The sequence below is a fragment of the Hakea prostrata genome, chromosome 2, assembly GCF_041222555.1.
Source record: "Hakea prostrata isolate BN-2017 chromosome 2, UWA_Hpros_2, whole genome shotgun sequence".
Taxonomy (NCBI): domain Eukaryota; kingdom Viridiplantae; phylum Streptophyta; class Magnoliopsida; order Proteales; family Proteaceae; genus Hakea; species Hakea prostrata.
In genome coordinates this window covers 45450092-45465038 of record NC_142601.1, presented here as the reverse complement: position 1 = coordinate 45465038, position 14947 = coordinate 45450092, and the positions used below count along the sequence as shown (strand labels likewise).

General features: G+C 33.1%; 1 protein-coding gene across 1 annotated transcript; it reads right to left on the bottom strand.

Annotated features, from left to right (window-relative positions):
- Positions 1-7370: 7370 nt before the first annotated feature.
- LOC149024461 (strigolactones hydrolase CXE15-like) lies at positions 7371-9080 on the bottom strand. The gene is made up of 2 exons (XM_089142952.1): positions 8428-9080; positions 7371-7680 (listed from the first exon to the last, which is right to left on the bottom strand). The coding sequence occupies exons 1-2, from the start codon at positions 9078-9080 to the stop codon at positions 7371-7373; spliced, it is 963 nt and encodes a 320-aa protein (XP_088999078.1).
- Between the last annotated feature and the right edge of the window lie 5867 nt (positions 9081-14947).

Here is a 14947-nt window from a genome sequence, read left to right as displayed (position 1 = left end):
TCGCAAAACCCTCAAGTTAAACGATATAAACTTCCTCATCAAGGTTTCCATTCAGAAAAGTAGTCTTCACATCCATATGGTGTAACTCTGAAAGAGTCCTTGGTTGAGACAAGTGAGAAAATATCATTAGTCAACTTTTTCTTTTAAGTAAATTCCTCAGATACTAGTTTGATTTTAAACTCACAATATTTCCTCAGGAATTCTTGTTGATTTTATACACCCACTTACAACCAATGAGTTTACAGCCTCTGGGCAGTTTAACAATTTTCCTAAACATCATTATGTCTCATCAACTACATCATATCCCTCATTGCACCCAATCATAAATCTGACTAAGGAATAAAGATAGCTTCTTGAGTCAACCATAATGCCAGTATTATAGTTATGTTCATCCAAATAAACCATACAATGAACACAAGCTATCCTTTTTGACTACATCGAACTCTAGAAACTTGGTTGTCTGAGAATCCACAATTTTGGTACCTCCACAGGGTTTGTAAAAATGATATCCATTAGCATGACCAGGGTAAGAAACAAAATAGCAATGAGTGGTTTTAGGTTCCAATTTTTCCAATGTTGGATTATACAATCTCATTTTTGCAAAACAAACCCGAACTCTAAGATGGTTCAAACTAGGTTTATGACCAGTCCATGGCTCAAAAGGAGTTAAAGGAACATATTTGGAAGGGACATGATTATGGATATAAAGATTTGTTTTCAAGGCTTCATCCTATAAAAATTTAGGTAAATTAGTTCTACTAACCATGTTCCTCACCATATCCATAAGGGCGTGATTACATCTTTTGGCCACGTCATTTTGCTCGGGACTGTTAGGCATAGTAAACTGACCAACTATACCAAAATCTCTAAGTATTTGGAAAATGAGCCCTTAAGTTGTCCAACACCTTCATGTCTTCCATAATACTCTCTTCTTTGGTCAGATCTAACAATTTTTGTGACTTTCCCTAACTGTTTTTCAATTTTAGTCTTAAAGATCTTGAATTTTCAAGAAATTCAGATTTTTCCTTAATTGAGTATTGGTAACCATATCAAGGAATATTCATCTATAAATGTGATGAATAATAATTTTGATAGAAGGTGACTGAATAGGGACCACTGATGTTAGTTTGAATGACCTCAAAAAGGTCAGAACGATAGATTGCAAATTTTCTTTTAATCAATTTACCCCTATAGTAGTTTACACAAGTCTAAAGTTGAATGAGAAAATAAATATCCTTTAAGTGTAGGTACATGTTGGGAAATGCCATGTTAGCATTGCCACATCAGCCTCAATTAGTTTAGATGATAACAAATACGAATTACTAATGTCTACATTAAGTTGTAATTGTCCAGCTCATTACTAAAGCAAGTGGACCAAATCCAACTTATTGTACCAAACTTACCGGATGCTTAAGCCCAAGTCAAGACCAAGTAAACTTGGATAATAAACTAAAGTTAAGATGAGTGTCAAGATCAAAGCACAACATGCGAAAATCAAATCAAGTTCAAGACTTAGATAAATTCAGGACTAAGGACACCTCCACATGCACTCATATGTAATTGCATTAAATTATATGGATATCATGTCATATCATGTCATATCATGTCACTAGATTGATCTAGGACATATTAGGAGAGTGTATGAGGCTTAGGGTGGCTAGAAATACCAAAAACCCAATCAAGTTTCTGTCTAAACCTACTTGTGCACTTTGTGCTGCAGACGGATGTCCGTCTGAGCTAGACAGTCGTTCGTTTGGTCACAGAGTGCCAAACGAAAAGTCGTCTGACTACAGCAAGCCAGAAAAAGGTCCGTCTAGATGTCCTGACCGGACGGACTTCCTTCTGGTCCTGACTTAAGCCCAACAACTATTATTTAAACGGCTATTTTTGAGGTCATCTGGACTAAAATTTCACAGAAATTTCTATTTGTTAAGAAGTTGGGCCAAACAATTGAATGCCATCTTTATAAGCCCAACCAACCCCATTTGAGAGTCTCTACCTTGCCTATTAAGCATTTACTATCTCACAACTCTTGAAGTTCTTAAATTGGTGAACAAGCATTGATCATTTGTCTTCTAACTTCACTCAACTTTGAAAGACATTCCAAAGTTGCCAAGGCTCATTGGAGTAAAGCTTGGAGTGATTAAAGATCATTGGGACTTCATTAGTGGTGCATTACTTCTCTTAAACATTCATTCATCATTGCATCATATTCACACAAGGGGTAAAGTGTCACACCCCTTGTTAGGTAATATCTTCAAATTCTTCAAATTGTATTATTGTTCAATTCTAATCTAGGTTGATTATAATTAGTAGAGGGTACTCTTGCCCTATTTAGAACAAAGATTGTAAAGGGTGTTCTTGCCCTACTTAGAACAAAGATTGTAAAGGGTGTTCTTGCCCTACTTAGAACAAAGATTGTAAAGGGTGTTCTTGCCCTACTTAGAACAAATATTGTAAAGGATGTTCAGTGGGATACTTTCTTGAGGCCAAGAAAGGAGTGGACATAGACTTGCAAAATCGAACCACTATAAAATATTTTTCTTGTGGATTGATTGCGTTACTTTATTATCATTGAAATTTACAATTTATTTTGCATTTGCAATTAAACCAAAAAATTAGACAAGTATACTAGTTGCAACATATTCAACCCCCTCTAGGTTGCCTTAACAATACATAAAATGTATCATCTAACATCAATTTGAAACCAATACTAATACTGAAATGATGCCTCCCACTAACTCTATGTCCTCTTCTACATGTGTACCCATTGGAAGCTTGATTACCTCTTTATTGATTTCCACTTTTTTTTTCTCTCTAAATCCCTATAGTGTGGAAGAACCACTATCTAGTCATTAGAATTGGATGAGACTAGTGAAAACTTGGATTTTCATAGAACAACAAAAAAATCAATCCCTTTATTCTCGCATTTGGCTAACCAGACCTTGTACTTGGTGCAATAAGTCTTTATGTGACTTTGATCTTACAAAAAAGCAATGGTCAACTCCCTTCTCCAATAAAGTTTTCATAGGTCCCAAATTGTTAGTTTGACTGGATTCTTTATCTTTACCCCAACCATCTTTATATGTATGGTCTTGACTTCTTATTTCGTAGATGTTGGGTTTAGATGTAAACAAGACTATATGGGTTTCTTTGTCTTTCTTGAGTTTCTCTTAAGTCATTTAAAAACAAAGTTTCATTTTGGGAAAGGTAAATGTTATTTATAATTCTAAACTCATGGGAAGATGTTAAGGGCTTTGATAGACAACAATGAGGGCAATAAAGAGAAACATTAAAAGTCTTGAGTTTTGTTAAGAAAAATAATAATCCTAATGACATAGTCCCCAACTCCTCCAAAACTATCGAAAAATAAACTTATTTCAACACTAAATGAGACTCGGTACCTTTGTGTTACTGCACTCATTGGATAAACCACTCTTCAAATTTTCTTGATGAACTCTTAATGGGCAGTAAATAGATAAATTATTTTTCACTTAGGCAGCATAAATCAAGTTTTGTCTTCTATACTCTCATAAGTTAGATTTGTCAGTATCTAAGTAACTAAAAATAATGTGTGGTTATCTACTATATTCATGGTAAGTAATACATTCTCTACACTTTTTTGTTTGGCTTCATAAGAATTTCAAAATAACAACCATATTATTATTGACAAAAAAAAAAAAAAAAAAAAGGAGAGAGATTAAAGTCAAACAATGCATCTTTTATTAGTAAATATGTAACTTATAAGTATATCACTAGAAAGAACACATACATATAATCATGAAAATACCTTTGGGTAGAATTCATGATATGCAGTTGTGATATCCTCTCACTTTATTATCATAATATCGGTAGTATGTAACTTATAAGTACATCACTAGAAGAATATACATATATTATCATGAAAACACTTTTGGGCATAATTCATGACATATAGTTGTGATACTCCCTTCACATATAAGCACTCGTGGGAGTATTCCAATATTTGAAAATCTACCACATTTGGTTGTATAAATTTCTTAAATTAGTCAACTCCTAACCATATGCTGGATATACACAATTACCACATTTGAGTGTGTAAAAATACATTAACACTAACAGACATCCCATTATTATATATAATTGATATTTTACAAAATCATAAGTGTTACTTTGGCAACCATCCACAATCAAGCTCATGAAACTCTTTCATGTTGGAACATATTTTATGTTACTTACAATATAATAGTAGTTGTAATTTTAGATTGTATGGCAAGGGGCTTGATTGTCAATAAAATCACAACACATGATAATACATTATTGAAAAGGTTTTAGGGATACCAAAAAGCAATCAAAACTTTTTTAAACAAGCATGACATGCATCTTATAATTGCATTATAATTATATGAAACACAGTCACAATACAAAACCATAACACAAAGTATAGGAACCATGTTAAAAATTCACTTAACGGTTAAGGTGCAAAAACCATAAACATGTCATGTCATATTTCACATATACAGAGGTGGAATTAGGCCCTAAAAATGGTTCTATTGCATCCGTAAGGGTCCAAAACATATAATCTTTAGACTGCGTTTCAAAATTCCTTATGGTTTGACTAGAAATAATAATAAAAAAAATACTAAATATATACCATTTTTTAAAAATAACAATTCAATCAAATCGGTTAAATAAAAACGAACCAGGTTGACTCACAAACAAACAAGTTGACTCGCTGAGTTACACAATAGGTTCAGGTCGCCAAAAAAAAAAAAATCAAAGATCAAAACCGGTTCAACAAACCACACAAAACGATCCAAACGATGCAACTAAACTATTGATTAATCCACTTGGGTAGATTCGAGTGACCTGATGGATTTGTATTTTTGGGTCGTCCAAACTGGCCATGAATCGGGTCAGATATGATTCATTAACCCAATCAAACTGCCATGTCAGCACCTTTAATTTAATTTAACTAATTTAAAAAAAAATTATGAAAATTGATTTGCTGGATTTTGCCAGCATGTCCGATGTCCTATGGTGGCATTTGACATTAATTTCTTTTTTTGAGAGCTATGTAGTGGTGGTCTTGGATTTTCAAGATTCATTCTAGAAAAAAGTTATATGGCAAAAATCATACGATTTTAGTGAAAACTCAAGGGAGAAACTCACAAAAATTCATATATTTGTTTTTAGAGTCCAAAATTCATCAATCAACATTCCTATTGGTCTTTAATCAATTTTATGCAAGCTTTGATATACCACATGTAAAAGTAAATCTACTCAGGATTACATAGATTATCAAAAACACCTTAGAATAATAACAATACAAGTTGATGAAACATACATTCTTTAGGATCAATTGGAGACAGAGCGTAACATGATCTTTTTTATAGTCTCACACGAAGAGTGTACCTATAGTTGATTCTATGATCAACTTGATACTAAGATATTTTCTACTCCTTCCTATTCACTTGTTCGATGGAACAACTTCTCTGAACTAACTCTTTATGTGCAGAGAATAATGTGATTCATTAGGGTTTAAAGGAGGGACCTAACATCTTTGATGCATGCAAATTCATTTGATCGTCCATCAAGATCTAACGTTCCCTTATTACCCAATATTAACCAGTCCATATAAGAATTCTATTAGCCATATATTTTCCGTATTAAACCAATATGAACAGAATTAGAGATAATCAATAAAGCTTACCTTATGTGAAATATTTTATTAATATTCTAACACCAACTTCTATATTTGCCTCTTGAAATGTCAAGGTGAAAGGCACAAAATAGGGACATTGACAATAGAGGTTGTGGATTGTGGTTAACCTTTGTATGGTGTGAAGGGATCAGGTTACCATGATTGTTTGTCATGTGAATTTTCCATTATTTTTCATTTTTTATTGTTGAGTGCAGACGTTGTATTGAATTTGGACTGGATGAACTGCAATACTAATGTTCTCGCAAGACTCAGGAAATGATTGTAACAAGTCTTAAAATTGTTCTTATGTTTCCTTTGTACGTACACATCCAATAATGGAATTTGTTGAGAATGTGATCTATTCACATGCTCCCCTTCTTTTTGGGATTGGTTGACATTGTGTTATGGAGTATTTTTTTCTTTCTTCTTATTTTAGTCTATGGGGCAAGCGTTTTAGATGCAATAAGTGTAGCAGCAACAAATTCAACAATAATTATCTCAGTTATTCTATGTTGATGTTTTCTTGATCCCAATCATAGTCCCTGAAGTTCAGTGAAGCCCCATTGTAAAGAAAATTCAAGAAACAAGTGATTCAATTTCAGTTTCAACAAAAATGTTGGGTCTCACCGAACATTCTCATTCTGGTTCGGACCGTATTGTCGTCATCTACTTAGATTCTAAATTGAGTTGACCTTGTTATATGAAACTTGGGCTATCTCATGACTAACTCAAGTGCAATTCAATGGCAATGAAGGACCCCTAGAAGAGAAGCAATTGACAGAAATGAGATTTTCTTTATTTTTTATTTATTATGTTGAAAGCGATTTTGAATAAAGGATGTGCACTATTGGTCGTGATACAAAATTTTCTTCTTTACATCCTATTCTAGTTTTCGACAAGAAAATCGATTTTAATTACACACTTCAGAAAATAACTGTAGTAAAGATTTTGATGTCCAAGGAAATAATCAAAGTCTCCCATGGCGCAGTACTCATTCAGTTGATATCTATCAATCAATTTAACGGGCAAATGATTCAGTTCTCAAATTTTTTATAATTTTTAAGGTTTAAGTTCATTCTTCTATTATGGTCTCATGAGCACTCATATAATTTGTTTTTTGGGGACGATAGTAGGACTCTTTCTATCTTTAATACGATTAGTTCTAGGGGGCCGGCCTTGAAGGAATAATGAAATATTGCATACAAACTTGGGAACATCAATGTCTGCGGATTCCCAAAGTCTCAGGAAAAAAATAATAAAGTTATTTTTTAATAATATATTTGGGATATAAGTCAATGTTTTGTAGTCTATGGATTTTGATAACTAAACAACTTTTCAAAATGAATCCACTGATTTTGTTTCATAGATTTAAGGTAACCAACAGTTTTTAAGGATAAATCGACATATTTCATTCTATAGATTCAGGTTAACCAAATAGTTAATTTTATGAACCATGACTCCATAGATTTGAAATATCCATTTGGAAGCTCTAATATTTTGAATCTCCGAAATCAAGTAACCAAACAGGCCTAGGACTTCATTGATAATCCAAAATACATTCAAGCTTAATTTCTCGCATTGTAATACATCAAAAGGAAGGATAAACATTAGAGGAACAAAGATCCTCATTATTGAAACAAGTAAGAGAAAATTTTCTTGTATGTTTAGCAAGTGCAACTCAGCCAATTTAGTTGTTGGAGTTCTCAGAGATGAATCTTTTGATGTCCTCCATCAACTTCTTTGATGCTTCACAGTCAGGATGGACAGAATGGAAACCATGATCCACTCCCTCAAATTCATCATATTCTACTTTCTTTCCCCACTCATTCATTCTCTTTGCATAATCTTTAATCCTATCTTTCAGTATATCATAGCTACCAGATACTGCCAGAATAGGGTCAAGAGCCATAGATTCAAGGCTTGGACTTGCAGGTGCAAATGGGTTTGCTAGTGGGTGATCTCTTGTCTCTCCAACTGGTAATGATAGCTTCCAACATCTGTTAAAATTCAAGGTTTAATCATGTCAAAATGGTAACACATAAGCACATTTCTTGGTAGCTTTTGTTCTAGTCCAGATAGTCCTTTTCTAAGTAGTTCTTTTTTGAATTTGGATCTTTGACATGATGCCAGTTTTGATACTCAATGTTAGATACTCGATTAATGTATCAAAAGCTCTGAAGTTGATGAAATGAGTTGAGCTAAGCAATTTATCATCCCATACTAAGTTGGCCTAATATACATCCGTATACTAGAGTGGACTCCATAGGCACATAACATGACTTTCTATGATACTCTTCAGAATGTTTCTTAGTGTCCATTATGATCTAAACACAATAGGAAGAAAAGTTTTTATAACAACACTAGAGGTTAGAGTAGAAAAAGTATATTATTCCTCTAAATATAATATTGCTATCCTACGTACCTTTTTGGATACAAGATTGATTATTGCTCTATCGAATGTTTTCGACACACCCAAAAATCGAACCCAATGCGGAAGATTTTTTGAAGAAGCGAAGTTTGAGGTGGGGAAAATTTTTCTATGCAATCTGATCCTAGTAATTTTTGCTAAGAGACTATTTTGATACCTTGACTTCATGCTACAATCGTGGTCCATCTAGCATTGTACTAAGGTCCGTGCATGCTAAATTATGCCCTACCACCCATCAAATGCTAGCAATTGTCCAAGCCCAGAGCCCACCCATACTTGATAATTCATAAAAGAGTGGTGAGGGTTAGGAAAATACATGTCAGAAACTTCTGTGTTCCAAGAAGCGCCAGGCAGTCCTTCCAACTCGGACTTGACTCGTTCATTCTCGCCAAAATAACCACCCAATAACACATAACCCCGCACACGAACAGGTGCCATTTCGGGCGATCCAACACCGAGTCCAACCGCGAGATGATGAGCGATGTTGCCTCCAGCCGAGTCACCAGAAACAAAAACCCGGTCAAAATCGGCATTACTCAACCAACTGTCAGGATTATCAGAAAGAGCCTGAGCTTGAAGCCACTTAACTGCTGTAGTTGCATCTTCCATGGCTGCTGGAAGGCGATTCTCAGGTGCCAAACGATAATCAATTGAAACAACAATGACTTGAAGCTCCGATGCAAGAGTGCGACAGTATCTTTGACCATTTGGTGATGTTCGAGAGCCAACGCAGAACCCACCACCATGGATGTAATAGAAGACTGGAAGCTTTGTGGTTGCAGATGAAGAAGGCTTGTAAAGACGGAGCTTGATGCCATGAGCTGGGTCGAAAGTTACATCTTTCCAGATCACGGAGTCATCTTCATCGACACCCACGTTGAGGTTTTCTGGGTTAGTGCGAACTATAGAACCGTCACTGTAGACTTGGAGAAGTCCAAATAATTCATCTACCACATAAGGAGTTGTCATCTCTCTCTTTCTCTTGCTCTCTCAGTCAGTCAACTGTGCTTTTGTGTGGGCTGTGCTAGAATTCTTAGGGGAGAGTTAGAATTTATAGTGAGACGGTGTAAGCTAAATGGGTTGCATGGTTTTTATTTTTCAGAAAAGTATACGGCAGTGTGAATCTTGTGGTAGGATTCTGTAAGGTTTTTTCTGTTTTTAATAATTAATTAGATAATTAACTGAGATTCTTTGATAGATTACATAAACCCATCTGTCATAATTGTTTGTTTGATTATCTTTTGAGTAATTTTCAAGTTTGGTCCAAGTCCAAAGAAAATGATGTTTTACATTTGCCTCCTCAATGATATCCAAAAAAATAAATTAATGACACACCTTTATTTTTACAACTAAAATATCTTAATAATATTTTTTAAAAAAATTTCAACAGGTAATATGTCAAGCTTACTCCAACACCAAATTACTGGTACGTCATACTTCTGTGTCAGATTTGGATCAATTGATGAAAAGAAATTGAAAAATGTAAAGGATTTTGGTCATAAAAATGACAATATATTTTTAATTAATTTTTTAGATACCATAAAGGGTGGCAAATGTAAAATGTCATTTTATTTAAAATGAAAACGAATGTGATCAAATCTTAGGGGTCCAAATAAAAATTACTCTTATATTTTTAAGGCAATTTTCCTGTGGTTTTTATTTTAGTATTTGGTACTAACTAATTCATTAGCAGTCTGAGATCATAATTAGTGATAATGTAAGCATGAGATGGTATCTGTTAAGCAAGCTAAAGCATGATATGAGACTTAAGATCCTAAATATCCAATCTCTCTATCCATTATCATATTTTACTCATTATTTCATAATAAAATATATCCCTAGTTGATTTTTTAATGTTTATAAACATTAAAGCTATTCTAACATTGTTCATTTTTTGTTCATGAAGAAGGAAAGAAAATTTTCTCTTTAAATTTTAATTAGCCTAATTATTAACTTTTAGTGGTGGAAAGAAGCATGCATTATCTTGGCATGGAAAGAAGCTTATATTGTCTGCAGTTTTATGATTAATGCCACTAAAAATCAATCAGATTACAAGAGAATGAGTAAGAAGAAGATAAGTTATAAGAGTTTGTCAATATTGCAAGGTGTAATATAAATGAGGGGTTGTTGCATCTATTATAGAATTTGACTTTCTTTTTTCTTTGTTTTCTCTTGATAAATAAGAATCTATTTATGAAAGGGGGTGGAACTTGCAGTTGTCACATACAAGCTTAGATCATATACAGTGTCAAGATAGGTCAAACTATCTTGCTTGTATGGGTAGGGCCTTCCACCAAAAGGTGATCACTACATTCACAAATCACTTCTAGCATGACACCACGCATGATTGAAAACTTGAAAAGGCTGAGATTGGCTCATAGTCATGGCAATGATGATTGTTAGAGTAAGAAAAATCAAAACTGATAACAACTTTTTAAGATTAATTCAGTTTGAAACGTTCAAATTGTTTTGAACTCCTCCTTTGTTACTAGTAGAAGTTTACCAGAACTTTGTGATTAAGGCTCTTTTTGGTATCAATTATCATTGTCAATTATGAGAAATTTTCATTATTTTAAATTGTTTGGCATCTATCCTGAATTTTATTTTTATTTAAAATAATAGAAAAACCTCCAAAATCCATAATGAACTTTTTGTCCATTATGGATTATGATGAGAATTTCATTATCTTCATTTGTGTAAGTTTACTTAAAGTTCTATAAGTAAGATGAGGGTAAAATAGTCAATACACATTCTTTTATAACAACCATACTTTTTCCTTCTTTTCTCACTTGTTTACTATCATTTTTAATAATTTTTTATCTTGACACCAAACTTATTTTCCATTTCATAATTTATTTTCGATAAAATTCACCAAACCATTTTTCATTCTTGACCAATAATGAATTCTTGTACTTATTTATTTTAAATATGCATAATAGATAATGAGAATTGATACAAAAAAGAGCCTAAGAGAGTGTACATGTAACTCGATCAGCTTGTGTCTTTGTGTGATCATTGTTGTCATTTTGTGTAGCACTGTATGGTGACTTTCTTGAAGTGTTACGATGAAGTGCTAGAATTGGATCATGGGTGGCCGTTGTGCTTGACTTGTCATCAATCATCTGTTTACTGTTAGGAAAACCTAGAATGTCTATGTAATTGAGAATGAACTCGTATGTGTTACTTGAAATTGTATGTTTTAGTAGATGAAGCAAGAAAGAAAAAAAATGTGAATTTGCTTTCCATTGTATGCCTAATAAGATCCTGAGGCTAGCCATTGGAATAACAAAAAATTATATATTTTTTTCTTCTCCTTTCCTGCTCATAAGGTAACTTTCATCAACTAGTGCTATTACCATGTGAACCAGTAGAAGTTCGAATTGATTAGATATGAAACCAATGTTAGAACATCTAGGGTATTCCCCAAACCCTAATCAATTAAAAACCATGCAATAACTAGAATACGATATGATATTTAGGAAGCATTGGACATATCTTGCATCAGACATATATTGAAGAACATTAATTTAAACCTTGAATGCCAAATCTGTAGAGTGACGAAACCTTCTTTAATCTCTTCGTCTTTCCTACCGTACTTCTTTCTTGTGGAGAGAAAAAAGAACAAAAGAACTTAAGTGATTGGAGAAACTTCATCATAGCTATTTATAATAGCAATATCATACCCTAGTCTACTTCCACAATGGACCGGTTTGGCCCATCTTGAACCTAATGGTAGTGCATCGACCCAATATGTTGAGACCCCCATCAATAATTAATCCCAATAATTAATCTAAGCCTATATAATGCTTAGAATATACCTAACAATCTCTCACTTTGGCTAGATTAATTAATCTGTTACGAGAAATTGATGTGGCCATGAAATCTCAATCACAAAATATGCCATTAATCCTTAATTCAGTTAATGAGTTCACTAATATCGAATAATAGTAGAATATATGTCTCATCATATGACATATTTCTTTTTATCAATCACAACAGAAGTTTACTTACTAACTAAATCGAAATGAAATGAACAAGGAATATTTAACAATTATGATCACATAAACAATGTTATTTCTTGTCGATCCTTCGCCATACCCCTAAATATCATCATATTCATGGGTTGCCTTGAACACTGTCACATTCAAGGCCAACACACATTTAGACCCAAGGCCATGGTTAATAGTTAATCCATCAATTATGATTAAAACCGCACTTAGACAATGGTAAAATCACAATTTCCAAAACATCATAACAACGAAGCACAATTAAATGCATGCATACATCAAAATATATATATATATATATCATCAATATCAATTCATTAACTCTCACTAAGTTCTCCCACTAAACAAACAAAAATTTAATCAAGAACAAATCATAAGATCAATTAAACTACCAAATAACAATGATATGAGTGTATAAGTTCAATCGTCAAAATATAAGCCTCATCTCATAAATTAATCCTTCCCATCCTTAACGTCTTTCTTCTCAAGCCAAGATTTATGTGCATTACAATCTCTCTTAAAAATGTCCCTTTTGGTCACACCAATAACACATAATATCACCATGGTTCTTTTTCTTGTTAGTTGTCACCCATTATTATACCTTAGCTTCTCCTCATGTGTACTTGCAGTGGTAAGATCAGCGGGTTTTGGCTCTTTAAGAGCCAGATCATAATCAAGCAATTGAAGTGTAGCATTTATTTCATCTACCCATCTTTTATAGTTTTCCTTAGAGAGAGCAGGGATGGAAGCCAAAGCATTAGCTTGAGCAGACATCTTTAGAGAGGAATAAAAGTTCAAATGAGCAACATAAGTAAGAGTATAATAAATGGATTTAAACAATTATATTGTAATCATATGAAATAAGAACAATATGTCACCCTCAAATATATGCATGTATGAAAAACACATCATACCAAATCTGTTAAAAACAAAAACTTTAGCCAACATGAACTGACTAAGTAACATTTCAATCTTTGGGTTAAAATATACAAGGCCTCACATGTAATATTGTAAATACCATGGAATAACAATGACTTTCTAAAATTCCTTTCATCTTTAGGTGATAAGAAACTTATGAAAATCACACCATACCAAACATGCTAAAGACAAAACTTTAGCCAACATGAGCTGACCAAGTAACATTTCAACCTTTGGGTTAGAATATACAATGCCTCACATATAATTTTACAAATACCATAGGATAACAATAACTTTCAAAAATTCCTTTCACATTTTGGTGATAAAAAAACCTCCTAAATTATGCTTCCCAAAATATTTTAATGTATTAATTTACCTTTAAAAATTGAATGCAACAATAACTCTAGAAAAATCTCATTACCTTTGGGTAAATGAAATTCCTTAAATTATTATTCATTCCCACTTGAGTGCATATATTATCATTGTATATAAGAGACATGAGACCAAGCATAAAAAGAAAAAGATTTGATTGGAAGGAAGAAAGAGGAAAACAAGATAGGGAAATGGAACTAGACCTGGAAAATAATTTCAATCAATCAAACTAAAACATGACTTAAGGCTAAGCCTAGATTCGATAAAAATGATTTTCTGATTGTAGAATCGGATGAGTGTTTAAAAAAAACCTCGTATCATTGCTTATATGACATCATCTTTGGGAAAATGTTACCAAACTTTGACTACTATGGCAAACAGTAAGAAAGTAGAGTGATGCGACTTTGCTGGGTTACACTACTTTTGTTGTCTCCATCCAAAATTTGTAATCGAAGTACGAAAATACACACAATACACTACAAGAAAATAGGGTTAGAGGCATTTATAAATATTTTTAGAGACATTAAAAAATAATTGTATCTAATGCTTTATATTAGAGACAATATTAATAAATGTCACTATTTAAAGATACTTAGAGGCATTAACTAGAAAAATGTCTCTAATAGTTAAGTTTTAGAATCATACTTTGCAAGGGTTTTCATTTGTTAATTGAACCTTTACCTCCTCACAATTTCTCATTCGACTGGCATATCAGCAAGGGCTTTCATCTGTGCGTTTGTTATAGTGTTGAGGTTAGTTTTTCTTTATTTTCTCTGTTCCTTCGGTTCTCCCATTTTCAGTTATGTTTTTTTTTTCTTTATCTTTCGTTTTGGTTTTTCATGAAAATCTCTTTCTTTCTTTCTTTCTTTTTTATCTGGAAGAAATTGGCGATCTTTCACAAATTGGTTGGCATATCAGCAAGGGCTTTCAGTTGAGGTTCGATCCGTAAGTGTTGAGGTTCATTTTTATTTCTCTTCTCTATTCCTTTCTGTTCTCCCATTTCCTCTTTTTTTTTTTTTTTTCCTTCTCTCTTTTCCCTTTTTTCTTTCTTCTTCTTTATCTTTCGATTTGTAAGTGTTGAAGACTTCTCCATCGATTGTTCCGATGGCCATATCGAGATGCAATTTGGTTAGAGCCTTCTTCTGATAATTCCCTCTTCACTTTTTGTAAGATTGCTTCGTTGGTTCACTGTTTGCTCTGTAACTAATACGATCACCTTTGAAACTACATGTCTCACCAATTGTCTAATTGTCAAGTTTGGGGCATGGATACTTATATTGGTATCTTCTTCGCTGAAGTCGAACCTTTTCATTTGGGGATCGTATGGCATAAGAATAAGAACTTTCGAAATGCATCCAAGTATTCCGGTATAGCTTTACCCAAAAAGGAAAAAGAAGAAGAACAATTGTTATATTTTCATTAAAATATATCTTTTGATTCCCAATACTCCTCAGAACTCTATAGAATGGGAACCCTTTGTGTAGAGTGTAAACACAATCAACTCATCCTTCCAATGCAAAGATATAAACAGAATTATTA

Bases quoted from the DNA above. Each gene is read 5' to 3' on its own strand.
- LOC149024461 (XM_089142952.1), bottom strand. From the start codon at position 9,080: ATGACAACTCCTTATGTGGTAGATGAATTATTTGGACTTCTCCAAGTC. The intron at 7,681-8,427 runs GTATTTTCCTAA...GAATTTTAACAG, and splicing joins AACACAGAAGTTTCTGACAT to ATGTTGGAAGCTATCATTAC.